The sequence below is a fragment of the Crocodylus siamensis genome, chromosome 2 (assembly GCF_052110815.1).
Source record: "Crocodylus siamensis isolate JL-2025a chromosome 2, ASM5211081v1, whole genome shotgun sequence".
NCBI classification, from domain to species: Eukaryota; Metazoa; Chordata; order Crocodylia; family Crocodylidae; genus Crocodylus; species Crocodylus siamensis.
In genome coordinates, this window is record NC_143396.1 from 100,845,528 (window position 1) to 100,862,999 (window position 17,472).

Genomic DNA, 17,472 nt, shown 5'->3' on the forward strand with positions numbered 1-17,472 from the left:
TCAATGTAGGGTCTGCCCTGTAGTCCCCGGATCATGTGTGGCCCTCCTCTGGACCCTTTCAATATTGTCCACATCCCTCCTGAAATGGGGCGCACAGAACTGGACACAGTACTCCAGCTGTGGCCTGAGCAGCGTCGCATAGAGGGGAAGGATCACCTCCCTGGCTCTACTTGAGATGCACCTGTGGATGCACGACAAGGTCCGGTTAGCCCTGCCAACCGTGACCTCGCATTGTCAGCCCATGTTCATCTTGGAGTCAATAATGACTCCAAGATGCCTTTCTGCCTCCGTGCTCTCAAGAAGGGAGTTTCCCATTCTATAAGCGTGCTGCTGGTTTCTACTGCCTAAGTGCAGCACCCTGCACTTGTCAGTATTGAAACGCATCCTGTTTATGTCAGCCCACTCCTGTAACCTATCCAGATCTTGCTGCAATCTTTCCCTCCCTACTAGCATGCTCACCTCACCCCAAATTTTGGTATCATCAGTGAATTTAAACAGGTTACATTTCACCCCGTCGTCCAAATCGCTGATGAAGAAATTGAACAACGCAGGCCCCAGGACCAAGCCCTGGGGGACTCCACTGCCCGTTTCCCCCCAGGTCAAATATGACCCGTCTACCACCACCCTCTGAGTATGACCCTTCAGCCAATCTGCAATCCATCTGACTGTGTAGGCATCAATGCCACAGTCGCCTAGTTTTTTTAATGAGGATGGGGTGGGAGATGGTGTCAAAGGCCTTGCTGAAGTCTAGAAAGACTACGTCCACGGCGACACCTGCATCCATTGTCTTTGTGACCTGATCATAAAAGGCAATCAGGTTGGTCCTCATCAAAAAGCTGGGAGACTGTGGTGTCGATGCCCACACGGTCAAATGGGTCGCCAACTGGTTAGAGGGCCGCACCCAGAGGGTGGTAGTGGATGGGTTCTTCTCAACCTGGAAGGACGTGGGCAGTGGGGTTCCGCAGGGCTCGGTCCTCGGGCCCGCACTGTTCAACATCTTCATCAGTGACTTGGATGAGGGGGTAGAAAGCACCCTGTTCAAGTTTGCTGATGACACTAAGATGTGGGGGGATGTGGGTGCACTAGAAGGGTGCAATAGGCTACAAGCTGACCTTGACAGGTTGCAACGGTGGGCGGATGAGAATAGGATGGGGTTTAACACTGATAAGTGCAAGGTGTTGCACATGGGGAGGAAGAACCGGCACCACACTTACAGGTTGGGGAACTCCCCTCTTGCCAGCACAGAGACGGAAAAGGATCTTGGAGTCGTCATTGACTCCACGATGAACATGGGCCGGCAGTGTGGGGAGGCAGTCAAGAAGGCCAATCGTACCCTGTCATGCATCCACAGATGCATCTCGAGCAGGTCCAGGGAGGTGATCCTCCCCCTCTATGCGGCACTGGTCAGGCCGCAGCTGGAGTACTGCGTCCAGTTCTGGGCGCCACACTTCAAGAGGGACGTGGACAATATGGAAAGAGTCCAGAGGAGGGCCACTCGTATGATCAGGGGTCAGCAGGGCAGGCCTTATGAGGATAGGCTACGGGACCTGAACCTGTTTAGCCTCCACAAGAGAAGGTTAAGGGGGGACCTTGTGGCCTGCTACAAACTGGTCAGGGGGGATCAGCGGATATTGGGGGAGTCCCTGTTCCCCCATGCGCTGCCAGGAGTTACCAGGAATAACGGTCACAAGCTGGCGGAGGGTAAGTTTAGATTAGATATTAGGAGGCGCTACTTCACAGTCAGGGCGGCTAGGGCCTGGAACCGGCTTCCAGGGGAAGTGGTGCAGGCTCCTAGCCTGGGGATTTTTAAAAGGAAGTTAGATAAGCACCTTGCCGGGGTCATCTGACCCCGGTGCTCTTTCCTGCCAAGGCAGGGGGTCGGACTAGATGATCTACCTAGGTCCCTTCCGACTCTAGCTACTATGATACTATGACCTGCCCCTAATGAAACCGTGCTGGTTGCCCTTGAGCATCATCCCTGAAGCCGGCCCATCACAGATGCGCTCCTTGAGGATCTTCTCAAAGAGCTTCCTAAGGATAGAGGTAAGACTGACAGGCCTATAGTTGCCCGGGTCCTCTCTCTTCTCTTTTCTGAAGATGGAGACCACATTAGCTATCTTCCAGTCATCTGGCACCTGGCCCAAGCACCATGAGTGCTCATAGAGCTGTGCCAAGGGCCCTGCAATAATCCCAGCTAGCTCCCTCAACACCCTGGGGTGGAGAACATCTGGACCCGCTGACTTGAACACGTCCAGCCCCTCCAGAAGCTCTGTAACCTGGTCCTCCCCAACCTGAGGTCTGGAGGCATTCCCCTCGAGTCCATCTGGCATCCCAGCGGGGAAGTCCTGGTCCCTGCACAAGAAAACGGACATGAAGAATTGGTTAAAGAGTTCTGCTTTCTCCTCTGGCGCAACCACCAGATTGCCCAGCGTACCTTGCAGGGGCCCCACGTTACCCAGTGCCTTCTTCATCCTCCCTATGCATTTGAAAAAGGACTTTTTATTATCCTTGATCTTGAACGCTAGTCCTAGCTCTATGTCTGCCTTAGCTTTCCTGACAGCCCCCCTACAGGCCTCAGCAGAGGAGGTATACTCCTCTTTGGAGATAGCACCCCCCTTCCACTGGGTGTACACCGCCTTTTTGGCAAGCAGGCATTCCTGGATGCCCTTGGTGAGCCAGGGGGGCTTCCGGGCACTCTTGCCCCCCTTGCTTCTTGTTGGGATGGACTCCCCCCGGGCCCTGAGTATTGTTTCCTTAAGGAACGACCACTTGTCCTGGACACTGAGTTCCCCTGCCCTCAAGGACCCCAGCACCTCCCCCACTAGTCTCCTCAACTTGTTGAAGTTGGCCCCTCCTAAAGTCTAGGGCTACCATCTTGGCTGCAGGCCTTTGACACCCTGCGCTGGATGGTGAATTCCAGCAAGCGATGATCGCTATCGCCCAGGTGATCAAGAACCTGGAGGCCCCTTACCAGGTCTTCACCTGTGGCCAGGACCAGGTCCAACAGGGCGTTTCCTTATTTGAATTTTGACAGCATCCAGTGTGTTAGCTGTATTATTTACAGATCTGTTCTATTTCAGGATAAAGTTTCCCCAGTTTTGTTATGCTTTAAAAATGGTTTATTCCTAATTATTGTATTTTATTGAATGTGCCAACTGGTACAAAGCCCCTTCCCCATTAAGAAAGAGAGCTTTTTGACTCTGTCCAACAACAGGGTGAAATTCCAAAACAGAAAGATTATTCTCCTTTGCTGAACTGTGGCATTTAGAATTATGGTTCTTTCATCAGCCAACACAGGCAGCCCCCGCTTAACCCTGTTTCACTGAGTGCTATTTCGCTAATGCTCATTTTAAATTGATACCTGATTTCACTTAGTGCTCAGGGAGTTTTGTTATAATGCTTGCATCACCATCTTGGGTCATTAAAAACAATTGCGGTCACCATCTTGGTTTGTCAAATACTTTTCGTTTTGCTTAATGCTGTTTTTCAGGAACCAATTAATAGCGCTAAGTGGGGGTTGCCTGAATAGTGAGAAAGTGATCAGGCAGGGGCACATCCTACCTATTTAAAACCCAGTAAAGCAAGTGACTCAGGGAAAATGAGATGTGGACTTCTGTAATCCAGCGGTGGATCCAGTGGGGGGTGCACTTATACCCCACTTTGTTTCCAAGTCCACCCAAAGTTTAAAACCAACTGCCTGGGAGTGGCAGCAGCATTTTTAGTCAGGCACTACTCGGCAGGCGGGGGTGTCAACTGACTTCATGGCTTATTTTAATATTTACCTGATCTCTGCCTTCCACAGGTGTTAACAACCCTCTCTCCTTTTTAATGGTTTTGATGTTCCACAAATCAAGCTAGCCTTTCTTCTGCAATTCTTCTGTCCATTAGTGGCTCCTGGTAATGAAGCTCCTATTTCACAGCCCTGCAGATTGTTTTTAAACTCATTCCAATGAAGCTGTATTTGTTTTTTGCTTCAATCTTAAACTGAGTCTAATACAGCCTTAGACCCCAAATAAATTAGTAAAGCTTCTAGTTTATTTCTAACTGGAGAAAAAGTGCACATTGTTTTATGTGCAATGATTAGGGGTCTACCAACGTCGAGATGGCTGCCAGCCAATTTTGCTGCCCTGGCAGCCATTTTTGAGGGCGGAGTGTACCCCCCCTGCCCCTGGCTCAGACTGGCTGAGGGGGCCTGGTGGCCCTGCCCCTCACTTCTGATTGGCTGCAAGGGCTCTCACGTGAACTCCCCCCCCCCCTTGCCACCAATTTTTGTTGGACCAGCCCTCAGCCAATCAGAAGCGATGGGTGAGGCAACACAGCCATCTTGCTGCGCCAGCAATGCCCCCCTCCCTCCCTGGCAGGCTGTGCAGCAAGGTCACATCAGACACAAGAACTGCTGGCTCTCCAGAGGAAGCCAGCATTTTATTTTCAGGGAGTTGGCCCCCTGCCCTCCAGGGAAATGCCAAAAGCACAGATCCTGTGCTTTTTTGCAGGGTGTGCCTGAAATTGCAGTTTCAGCATGTATCACAAAAATCACAATTTCAGTAGGCCCCTAGAGATGATGAGCCTCACTATCTGCACTCCACTTTTCAAACTTCTAGATCCACACATACAACACTGCACAAAGCAAAGGCATCACACACTTACTCCTATGAATGTCGGCCTTGACATCAATGCAATTCCTCCAATGAGTAAGGCTGGAGGTATTAGTAGTTAAAAAACCCTATCAATTCAGTTCAAGCAGTACAGAGATCGCTTATTTAAACTGTGGTAAGGCATAGATCTGTCGGGCAATATGAAAAATACTAACACAAAAAGAGATTGTCCCTGCCCTAAAAAGCTTACAATCTATAGTAAAAAATGAAAAACATATGATGGAAAAATATTCAAAGTAAACATTACCAACTTTTCCAAGCAAAACACCAAGATCCCATTTTACAAAAAAGCAGATCACTTTTTGGCACACTTAGCTGAAAAAGCAATTTCCGCCGCCATAAAAATGAAGAAATGGCTTACATGGTCAGCATTTTTGTGCTGTTATGTAAAAAACACATTTTTACACAGTTCTACATAAACGATCCAAAAGTGAAAAGGCACTTTTCCCCTGAAACTTTACAAAAAGAAAAAAAAATGACAAATTACATATGATAAGGACAAGTCTGCAAAAAAAACCCCAAAACAAAAACCAAACTATTTATTTTTTAAGAACCCTCCCCCCAATAACTGAGAAGTGACAGTTTACAAAGTAGGAGGAGAATGTTTTGGATCTAGTTTATATTTCTATTTTTCCTCAGGCAATCCACCCACCTGGTCATAACAAATACATTAGAATAGAAAAGTTATTCCAAATTGGGGGATGTATATGCTGCTAGGCAAAGACCTAGCATGACAGTGCACACTTATGGCAGGTAAGAAGGTTAAATGTAATTTCCAAGAGGATCAGGAACCTGCCGAACACCACAAAGGTTCTACAGACTCTGGACCCTGTCAATTCAGTTCAAGCAGTACAGAGATTGCTTCTTTAAACTGTGGTAAGGCATAGATCTGTCAGGCAATGTTAAAAATACTAACACAAAGAGAGATTGCCCCTGCCCTGAAAAGCTTACAATCTATAGTAAAAAATGAAAAACATATGATGGAAAAATATTCAAAGTAAAAAGTAAACTATGAATTAACAACTTTTCCAAGCAAAACAACAGATCCCATTTTACAAAAAAGCAGATCACTTATTAGACCCACCTTTGAAAGCTCTTTCTTCCGGAACAAAAAAACACCTGCAAATGTTTACAACAGAATTTGCATAAAAGCAAGATTTGTACACATCACAAATGAAGGGAGCTTTGCAGTGTTGACTGGCTTCTTGCATCTACAACCCATAAGAAACAAGTTGTCCAGATTTAGTGATTTATCTGGTAAGTATGCATAAATAATATAGGTTACACAGACTCTTATTTAATTTAATTTTTTTAACTAGTTTCTGATATGGGTAGATCTAAACATTCAATTTAAATTATCTTGAAATGGACATTTGTAATTCACAAAATGAAATTCCCTTCATAAAATTGTTTTGGCGTATCACAAATAGTGTTGCTTAACAGCAAGAGCTGAGCAAGCAAATCATTTTAGTTACAACTCTGCCATAGAGTGATTGTACGACTTGGGTCCAGTCAGTTGAAGTTTCAGGTTACTGCATTTTTTTAAGTAGTTTTCACTTCTTTCTCCCAAAATGGTGAGAGTGGTGATACTTGAGTGGTGATACTTGTGCAATCCTCCTTGGATGGAAGGGGGCAAAGCATATAATTATTACTTTCCTCAAAACAAAACGACACTACAAAGAAAGTTTCATCTATATAATCTGCTGCTGTGACAGTCTTATAACAGCTCTATACCCAAATGGAACTGTATGACAGGACTCTGTAGGACTTTACAAGTTATATTTTTTTTAAGTACTAAACAAAACATAGCTTCTTTAGCAACTTGAAATCTTCTACATTATAGGGCTGTGCAAAACAGGACCATTTTGTTTGGACTTCCGTTCCACCAATTCAAAGGGACGGTGTTTTGTTTCGAAGCACTGTTCCATCTCATCAAAACTGTTTCGTTGTTTTGATGGTTTTGATGTATTCTGATGTTTTACCCATAGGCTATAATGGGGAATAATGAAAGTGCCCATATCTTTGTCATTTCTTGCCTGATTCAGATGAGAATTGCAGGGATCATAGCCCCTTCTGAGGGCATGAAGCCTGCCAAGTTTCAAGGAGATAGGTGGAGGGTTTCTGGGAAACTATACCTCAAACTGTTCAAAGCAAAACTTGTATCATTTGCTGGCAGTGGCAGCCTGCAGTCATCCTGCATGCAGATCCAGGGGCCCATGGCCCCCAGGAGGGCTGTGGGGGTCCCTGGATCTGCATGCGGAATGACAGCAGGCTGCCGCTGCCAGCTGGGACCAGTGCCAGCACCCAAGTCTGCCTGGCGCAGCCTGTGCTGAGCTCTGGGAAGAACCCAGTGCTGGTCCCAGCTGGCAGCGGCAACCTGCTGTCATTCCACATGCAGGGGTGTGGGCCCCCGCATCTGCGTGCACGGTGACAGCAGGCTGCTGCTGCCACTAGCGGCTGGGGCCAGTGCCAACACCCAAGTTTGCCTGACGCAGCCCACGCCAAGCATACTCAGGTGCTGGCAATGACCCCAGCCAGCAGTGGCAGCCTGCTGAAATCCTGCACGCAGATCAGGGGCTTGCTCCCCTGGAAAGAGCTCTCTGATCACTTCCCCCAGCTAAATGTCAATTTCAGAGCAGCCTTCCCCACCACCACTTCCCCTCCCTCTCCTTAGTTTGTTTAGCTGCAAGCAAGCTCGGCTTTGAAATTCAAAACTTTTCTAAACTTTTGAAATGTTTCGAGTACGCTCGTTTAGTTTTGAAGCCCGTTTTGTGTTGATTTTACTTGTTTTTAGCTTGCACGTCGAAACAGCTTCTAAACGAAAAACCTGTTGAAATTTTGCACAGCCTTAACGCTTATTATAGTCACAGCACTAAAGCTTACTTCAGCAACTTGTGGGCTGAAGCTCACTTCAGGATGTGACAAAGTGAGCTTCAGCCTACAAAAGCTTATGCTAAATATTGTGTGCCTCTCTCTCTCACACGCACTTTGGTTAGTCTATAAGGTGCAAATCTACCCTGCCTTTTACAGTCACCACATATTACTTGAGTGTATCCCAAGGCTTTACAATTCATTTAATTAAGTATCAGAGGACTACAGGAAGGAGGTTGCTGAGATAGTTCTGGAAAAAAGTCTAAATAGTCAGAGAACACCCAGAATTATATTTTTATAGGAAAAGAACAGTTATTTCAATCAACTCTCAACTATTTTTTGCCATGAGAACACTGGAAAAAACAGTCATTTTACACAAGAAGCCATTTTACATTAGCAAGGACAGAAATTCTAGGGTACTTCTGGGACTGCCTCAGAGCTTCACAAGACTAGTGTTTCAATGTGTCTTGTTATAGACCCTATTAGTCTTCTGCCCTGCATCTAACCAATGTTAATCATAAGCAAACTGTTATTTACAAATAGTTGTATTTATAAAATTTGAAGTACTGCTTATTATTTTGGTTGTGAATAAGACATAGCATCATTCCTGGTTCCTGACTGAATGAAACCATAAAAAAGGAGGACCATAAAAAGAGTGATGGGCCAGAAGACCTTTCTAAGATTTGAGAAGGGGCTGATGAATCTTCTCTAGATGTGACAAGGGTGAATGCCTCTTAAATAGGAAATGTAGTAGTGGATGGCAACTTGGGCAGCAGTGACCACGAGATGATTGAATTCAGGATCCAGAGGAAAGGAAGGATGGAGAACAGCAGAGTAAGGACCTTGGATTTCAAAAAAGCACACTGACTCAGTCAGGGAACTCATGGGCAGGATACCCCTGGTAAGCCAGTTTGAGAAGGAAAGGAGTCCAGGAGAGCTGGTGGTACTGGAAAGAAGCCTTACTAAAAGTGCAAGAACAAACCATCCCTCCTTTGACTAGCAAGTATGGCAGAAGACCAGCTTGGCTTAGAAGGGAACTCTTCAGTAAACTAAGGAAACTTATAAAAAGTGGAAACTTGGACAAAAATAGGGAGCGTTGCTTGGGCATGCAGGGACGAAGTTGGGAAGGCCAAAGTGCAATTCGAGTTGCAGTCTGCAAGGGATGGGAAAGGTAACAAGAAGGGTTTCTACAAGTATGTTGGCACCAAGGGGAGAATCAGGGAAAAGGCACCTTACTGAATGGGGGAGGCAACCTTGTGACAGAGGATGCAGTAGAGGCTGAAGTGCTCAATACCTTCTTCACCTCAGTCTTCACAGGCATAGTCAGCTCCCGGGCAGCACAGTTTGAGGAGTAACCAACAGTGATGAAAGAACAGGTTAGGGACTGTTTAGAAAAGCTGGATGTATACACGTCCAAGGGGCCAAATGGGATGCACCCGAGGGTGCTGAAGGAGTTGGCTATCGAGATTGCAGAGCCATTGGACACCATCTTTGAAAACTCATGATGATCAGGAGATATACCAGGAGCTTGGAAAAGGGAAAACATAGTGCCCATATTTAAAGAAGGGAAAAAGGAGGATCCAGGGATTTACAGATGAGTCACCCTCACCTCAGTCCCTAGAAAAATCATGGAGCAGATCCTCAAGGAATCCATTTCTAAGCACTCAGGGGGGAAGGTGGTGATTAGGAAGAGTCAGCAAAGATTCATCAAGGGCAAGTCATACCTGACCAACCTGGTTGCCTTCTGAGATGACTGGCTCTGTGGCTTTGGGGAGACTAGTGGATGTAGCGTACCTTAATTTTAGCAAGGCTTTTGATAGTCACCCACAACATTCTCACAGGCAAGCTAAGGAAATATGGACTGGATGAACAGATAGTAAGGTGAATAGAAAATTGGCTGGATCATCGGATTCAGAGGGTAGTAATCAATGGTTTGATGTCTACTTGGCACTGGTATTAAGTGGAGTGCTCCAGGGGTCAGTTTTGTTTAATATCTTCATCAACGACACGGAAGATGGCAGAATGCACCCTCAGCAAGTTTGCAGATGACACCAAGCTGGAGGAAGTAGTAGATATACTGGAGCATAGAGCTAGGATTCAGAGTGACCTTGACAAACTCGAAGATTGGACCAAAAGGAATCCCATGAGGTTCAACATGGACAAGTGCAAAGTCCTGCACTTAGGACAGAATAATCCCATGCATCAGTACAGGCTGGGGGCTGACTCACTGGGCACCAGCTCTGTAGAAAAGGACCTGGGGGTTACAGTAAACAATAAGGTGAGTATGAGCCAACAGTGTGCCCTTGTTGCAAAAAAGGCTAACAGTATACTGGCCTTTGAGGGCAGTAAAACACTGGAACAGGTTACCCAGAGAGGTGGTGGAATCTCCATCCTTGGAGGTTTTTAAGACCCAACTAGACAAAGCTTTGGCTGGAATAATCTAGTTGGGGATGGTCCTGCTCTGAGAAGAAGGTTGGACTAAATGACCTCCTGAGGTCCTTTCCAACCTTAATTTTCTATGATTGCCTTCTAAGATCTGCTCACATTCAAGTGTGTTCTCCCTTATACTCTTTTTCTCTTCCTCACTGACCTGAAGCTTTTATCACAAGATTCACAATTACTCCACATAGATGCCTGGTTATTACCATAAGAAGGATAGTGAACAGGAGTTGGTATTTTTATTCAAAAGCCTTTTTCTCTTTCTTTTCTTTTTTAAGCTGTTTGGCCAGCACTGCGGTTAATGTTTGCTATTACAAAGGAAAAAGTGTAAGGACCTACAACATTATTAACCATCTGAAAAAAGGCAAATATCAGTCCAATTATAAATGATTTGGTGGAATTAAATTTAAGAGCACACAGATTATCAGAACACACCCTGTAGATATTGAGATAGTGAACTGGCTGTGAGGCTTTTAATAGGGAGGTTTGAAAATACAATGCCTTAAACTTAAACTACGTAAGTGTAACAAGTATTTGTTTTAAAAAAGGTAGAAGTTCACTGTTTCTTTAAAAGAAAACTGTGTAAAAGCCACATGAGAGCTGGATTAGATGTGTTGAATGGATCACAGCAGTAAAGATTATTTCAAATTTTAAAACAGGTATATTACGGTGCCCTCAAGCACAAAAATAAAGCAATCAGGAAAGTTCTCCTACTATACCTTGAATTGTCTAGTCACAACTCATTTAAGGTTTGTTGCTGTAGGTTCAACTATAACAGATTTGTTATATATTTTGAGCCCTATGCAAACCTGTTGCAGTATACCTCTGCTCTACCAGCTTTTACAAACCTGCTGTTTTGTAGCCCTGCAAACTGGTCACTCATTTGGGTATCATCCATAAGTGTTTCTTCCCTCAACCTCTTTGCAATCTTTAAAATAAAAACTAAAAGACCATTGTTCAACGTAAAACATGCAGCTTCTCTCTCATGCTGCTGCTGTTTCCTGGTTGGTAGTCTGTTGCAAGATATCTTTCTTGATCAAAACACTTGATGGTGCATTTTTTTTTCACTTTAATAACAACTCTACAAATGGGATCTAAAAAAGAATCACCCTAAAAATAAAATCCTCCTAGGGCTTTCAGTCTTCACTGAGAGTCTTCATCACATTCTCTCTCCTGCTCTTACCACAGCTTGTATGCTCCATACAAAAATCCAAGATCCCAGCTCTTTTACTGATTACAATTAAGAGTTTACTCATGTACTGTAGCTTTGGTTTCCAAGAAACAGAATCTTGAGCAACTTGCGTAAGATTTGTAGGAAAAAACAAAAGAACAACAACAACAACATCACATTTTTTACTTCAAAATGATGGAAGAACAGCATTCTGCAGTTGAAATTTTCTGGGGGAAAAGTTCCTTTAGTTCAATACCACCTATTTCTATCTGGATCAAAGTAACTGGACAGAACTTCACTAAACAATATCAAAAATAAGCTTGCTTATAAAACTAATGTTAGCATTGGAAAAAGGAAGGTAGGTTAGTTTAGAAATTTCAGGAATATTTACAGGGATGTTCATGGCGCAAAAGTGAAAAGAAATAAAGCTACTAGTAATTGAGGTCAACAGTTTGATAACTATAAACATGCCCAATCCCTCCAACGTTACTTTCCTACCTGGGACTGACTTACCAAGTTACACCCCAGCAGTCTCATTCTTTCCATAATCATAGGGGCAGATCAGATTGGCACGAGGGGTGGAAGGACGATGTCAATTGCCAAAGTATCATAAAAGGATAAGCACTTCCAGAGCTGAGAGAAAAAAACCCTATTAGAATAGTAAGATACAGGATAATTAATTTTACATACATGAGCCTTACAGATGCAAGAGTATAAATATCTTGAGATAGGATCTACTAAGATGTTACTTTTAGGAAGGACAGTTAGCATTGTTCCCATTCTACATTCTGACCTATGCCCTGGACATGTTTGGGATTATTATTTTAATGGCTGAATATCCCTAGTAACCCAGAATTAGATCCACAATTATAGCCAATACACATGCTTTCTAGGCATTTAAGATTGAGACAAAAGATGAGCTCCTGAATGATCGCTGCTGTGATATTTCTCCGTATTAATCTTCTGCTTTATTTGGGGGGAAAGATGGGGGAGGTGTTAACACATCAGGCAAAATAAGGCAATGAAGCATTCTGTCATTCATGTTCTCAATGACCTTTCATCTGGTTTTCTGGCAAGGGGCCTCAGCTGTTTTGCATCTGGCCAGATGGAAGCAATACAACTTGGAATAGCCTGTATCCCTGAATAAAACCTTGGCTAAGTGTTTTGGTATCCTAACAACTTCGCCTTCTATCACCTCTACTGATCTTTTTATGTGCATTACCCTGATGTAAAAGTGCTCTTCTGCTCAGCCCAGGGAAAATGTAGTTTGCTCTGATGTTTGGGCATCAGCTTTTTTAAACTTATTACTGATCTATAGCTTTCATTTTCTAACTCTATCAGGCAAAGACAAATCTCAAGGAACTAAGTCAATTGCTCTATGGGAAGCTGAAGCTTAAAAGCCTTTCTGACTCTGACCAAATTCTGTGTGCTCCCAGGTGTAACTCAGCCTGCTGACCATGGCCAGAACATGAAGGTGAAATCCTACCTGAAACTGGGGGTGGATGGTATCACCAAACTGAATCACTCTAGTAATGAACTTGTTTTCCTGGAAATAGCTTCAAAATATGAATCCCTGCAGGCCAGCACATTCTTACCTATTAAATTCTTATATGGGAAAACCAGAATTTGTAGTTCAGTGTAAAAATGGATGGATGGATGACAGTTGTTCCACAACACCCTAGAGATGCCTGAATCTTAAAACTTTCTGCTCTTGGGAAAGCTATTAGAGATTTAGGTTTTTTGGCTCCTTGGTGGACTGTCCCTCTGGCAGAGACATCTGTGACCTTTTTGTTTGCTATGAACCGCTGTCCCATACAATGAGCAAAGATTATGGTGTCAGGTGATGTACTGGGGGGGAGGGGGAGGGGAAGAAGGGAGGGAAGGAAAGCAAAAGGCAAACAAATTCAACAGGCTTCCCCTGTCAGAAGATGCTGGAATACCTCCACACTTGCTTCCCTTTACTGCTGTGACAAGGAAGGTGCATAAAATACCAAGTAATTATGTGAGTGACACCCAATCACAAAGAAGACCATGTGAAGAAAGATCTTCCATTACTCTTGACTCTCCATCAGCTATTAAAAAGGCAGCAGATCTGAACTATCTGTATTCAGTACCAGACAAAGAGAAAGGGGCACAAGGGTTGAGATAGTAAGGACATAGGCACAAAAAAGCCTTGTGGGCAAGGCTGAACTGCCTTCTGTATTTGCAGAACAGGTACAGTACAAATGTCTCTTGGACTGAGGGAGAGGTTCACAATCTAGAAAGAGTACCAGAATCAGCTGAAAGTTTAAGGCATTCTAGGACTGATTAAATACACAAATATGGTGATACAACTTACATTTCTCACATTTACAACCTGAACTCTTCTATTTGCATATACAAATATAGTTATCAGTGAAGCGGACGTTGGTAAGAGGTGCTTAATTCACTAAATGAAAAAAAAAAAATCACTGAAACTGTCCCTCATCTAGTCAGAAGATGGGGAAAAAAAGCAGTAAGTCCCAGTAAAGTCTTTAATTTTACAAAGTGTCAATCAGTAACTGGTACAATGTGGGGAAAAGAAAAATCGTATACCAAATCACAGAATTGCATAACTGAAATCTTCCAAAGACAACGCACTTTTTTAGTCTGTGGTCTATTTTCTCGTTTTTCTGGTCCCATGTAAGCACCTGGGCACTTCTCTAGCCTATACCACTATGCAGGAAACAATTTTAATTTTCAAAGTAATGAAGTTACCAACAAACTGCCTTTGTTGTTGGGATTTAGAAACTAAATTGTAACGTATTTTGCACCATACAATTTCTGACACTAAGTATTAATATGCAACGCATTAGCACTTAACACATACTTGAAGTCCACTCAATAATGATGCATTAATTGTATTACTGAACAGCATATGAATCCAGCCCTGACTTGCATTTCTTCATCCATTCATTTTCAAAAGTACAACACAGATTGGTTGAAATATTCACACAACTGTTTTTCAAAACATTTTATTGCATTATATTTGGTACCTTATGTTTGACAAAGGAAATTACATCTGTAACTGCAGGAATAAGAAGCTGGTCTGTTACTGAAAAAAAATTTGGGCCCCTTAAAAGTTACAAAGTCTTGGGCTTGCCTGAAATAACTGAGCAAGAAATATATTCTTAGAAATGTAGGGCTTCAAGTATTACAAACCTGTGACACTGTGGAAAAGTTCCAGAGGTATCTAAACTGCAGCACTTTTTTTTTCTGCATAACGTGAACAAGGCCTGCTGAGGTTTTAAACTATTAGTCTCTTGATCAGTCATAAAATGGTAGTCGAGAGTTCCGCTCTTTGGAACTTCAAGCCATAGTATGTTCTCATTTTCTTTTCACTCTATATGAAAAATGCATGCTTTCTTTCTAATTAGTTGGTGCCACATCACAGTGCATAATTTCATTTGGTTCTTGCATTACAGTTTTAACAAGTTTGGCCAAACTATGCTGTGAGGTTCATCTCAAAAAACAGCAGTGTCACTTTCTTTTCAAGTTTAATTAAAAATGAAGAGATTGTTTTAACTGGTTCCTTCAGTTAAAAACTGTGGTGCAAGAACACCAAACTGATCGTGTACAGTGAATTTCGGAGACACAACAAGCTTATTGTACACCTTATGTTTCTTAATTCTCCTTGGTATCCATGTCCCAACCTCTACAACATTAGACGTCTGTTGTAGGTTTCTCTGTAAATTGATTCACATTGCATACTTCCTATGGACAGAATCATCTCCGTATCAAAATCAGTCAGATGCTAAAGCCCCAACAACTCTTTGTGCTCAGTGAAAGAATCCAGTGCTAAAACAGCGTATTTGCTGTCTGAGATAACAGTAATCTCACAAGACAAATTTAAAGTAATATTTCTGCCACACACCTGCTCTGAGAGCTATAAGCCTCCAGGTTTCTTATAAATTAGTTTAAAAACATGGGTAGGTAGGTAGGTAAGGGTTTTTTTTTCTTCAATTTTAGCAGCTTTTAATTTTTAAGAAACTGAACCTATATCCAGTAATATGTTAGATATTTTATATATATACTTTGTCAGCAGGATAAAAAAAGTAAAACTATTTGAAGGCAAAAATTTTTACTCCTTCCATTCTCTGTGTAAGTTAGAATGACTCAGCAGGTGCGTGACAAAAATATTATACACCAGATACGGTCCAATGTTATTCCATTTTTTTTTGTTAAGTTGTTCATATTTCATTGGCCAGTTCTTCAGGTTCTGCAGAACTATCTCCATTTACTGTGATCTTCATATCCTCTTCGTATCCAGGGGGCATGAAAGCCAAAGCATAGGGGAAAAGCTTATGACAATTTGCTCGGTAAGTTTCAGCTGCTTCTTTAGAGTCTCCCAGACTACCATCACACAAAGCTTCTAATACCGCCATACAAGTCTATTAAAGATAAAAAGAGTGTTAAAACCTTTGTAAACAGTAATCTGATATTTACAACAACAAAAAAAGATATGCAGTACTAAAGAATACAAAATGTTCTTTTCTAGCATCATCAAATATGTATTTTTCTAAATTAAGACACATGGGCTGTGTCCAGACAAGCGTGGCCACGTGGTGTCTGCAGTGCCACATACTGCATGTTCAGTTGTTCTTTGCACTGCAAGGGAGCAGCATAATATCCAGGATATCCAGGGGTCAAAAAACCCATGGAGAAAAAAAAGGGGAGCGGCACATGCAGGTGCAGTGTGCACCACTCAAAAGTGGAGTCGAGCCACCCAGAGCCAGTCTACAACTGCTGGCCAGGATCCACGCAACAGAATCGCCACTGCTGCAGCCCCAGGAGGCCCCTAGGACTCCAGGTAAGGCTGCTGGGGTCAACCCAACGCTAGCCCCAGTCCCTGCTACCATCCCCAAGGTAACCTGCCATGTGCCAGAGGACACATGGCACAGGCGTTCTCCAGGGACAACTAGCAGCAGTGCAAGGCATGCCACTGCTAGTTGTCCCCAGGGAGCCAAAAGTCCACACCGTGTGGATGCTGCCATGAAGACCAAGGGTTATTTAAGAGCCAGTCATTTAAATTTCTGCCTCCTTTTAAAAAAAAAACACAACAATGAATATCAGTAAGAAGTCTTGACTTAGATCGGTTTTGATCTTGCTCTGCATATGTCCTTTAATTATTTTTCTACAGTATAACTGATTCTCCTCAGCTGTTCACTATGTGGCTTAACAGCATATTTATCTGCAACTAAATATAGCCTCTACAAATAATGTAATGCTTTTATTAATTGGAAGAATACACTACTTATACACAATTAAGCAATCTTACATCTCAACATAAAACGTATTCACATTATTCATTTTTACATTCCGTTAGAAAATGGGTGACATTTTTTGTGTACTGGATTCATTTCTAACTGGACTTGTATAAAGTTGCTTTTGGATGGAAACTGAGATGCAATTAAAAATACAGAAAGCCCGCATTTTAAATCTGGTTTTAAATTGTTAAACACTACATTGTTAAAAGCAAAAAAAAAGGATTTAAGTAGTGAATTGGGTTGATTGCTTCTGGCCACTACAATTTCTGGTGTGCCAAATTTTAGACCCGATATATCTTAGCCTCTTACACCCTAATCCATATTAATGATCTGCAAGAGGAAAACAAATGTCAGGCTTTTTCAACCTCTAATTTTTCAAACTTTGAACAAACTACATTTAGTTGGATTAAACCGAGAAGAATTTATGTGAGGATATTTTTCTAGGCCTTCAACAAGATTAGTGCCAAAAAATGGTTTATCACTTTTTTTTTTTTAAGATGTGGGGGGATGTGGGTGCACTAGAAGGGTGCAATAGGCTACAAGCTGACCTTGACAGGTTGCAACGGTGGGCGGATGAGAATAGGATGGGGTTTAACACTGATAAGTGCAAGGTGTTGCACATGGGGAGGAAGAACCGGCACCACACTTACAGGTTGGGGAACTCCCCTCTTGCCAGCACGGAGACGGAAAAGGATCTTGGAGTCGTCATTGACTCCACGATGAACATGGGCCGGCAGTGTGGGGAGGCAGTCAAGAAGGCCAATCGTACCCTGTCATGCATCCACAGATGCATCTCGAGCAGGTCCAGGGAGGTGATCCTCCCCCTCTATGCGGCACTGGTCAGGCCGCAGCTGGAGTACTGCGTCCAGTTCTGGGCGCCACACTTCAAGAGGGACGTGGACAATATGGAAAGAGTTCAGAGGAGGGCCACTCGTATGATCAGGGGTCAGCAGGGCAGGCCTTATGAGGAGAGGCTACGGGACCTGAACCTGTTTAGCCTCCACAAGAGAAGGCTAAGGGGGGACCTTGTGGCCTGCTACAAACTGGTCAG

The 17,472-nt window shown here is 43.3% G+C and overlaps 1 protein-coding gene across 2 annotated transcripts in view; it reads right to left on the bottom strand.

The window, feature by feature from the left end:
* Positions 1-13,276: 13,276 nt before the first annotated feature.
* The window catches only part of NAA15 (N-alpha-acetyltransferase 15, NatA auxiliary subunit), a 66,799-nt gene continuing 62,603 nt past the window's right edge, over positions 13,277-17,472 (bottom strand). For both annotated transcript variants that reach the window (XM_090036528.1, XM_090036529.1), the window contains exon 20: positions 13,277-15,545. In XM_090036528.1, the coding sequence (XP_089892654.1) occupies positions 15,345-15,545 (201 nt within the window). In that variant the 3' untranslated portion in view covers positions 13,277-15,344. The remainder of the gene's footprint in view (positions 15,546-17,472) is intronic.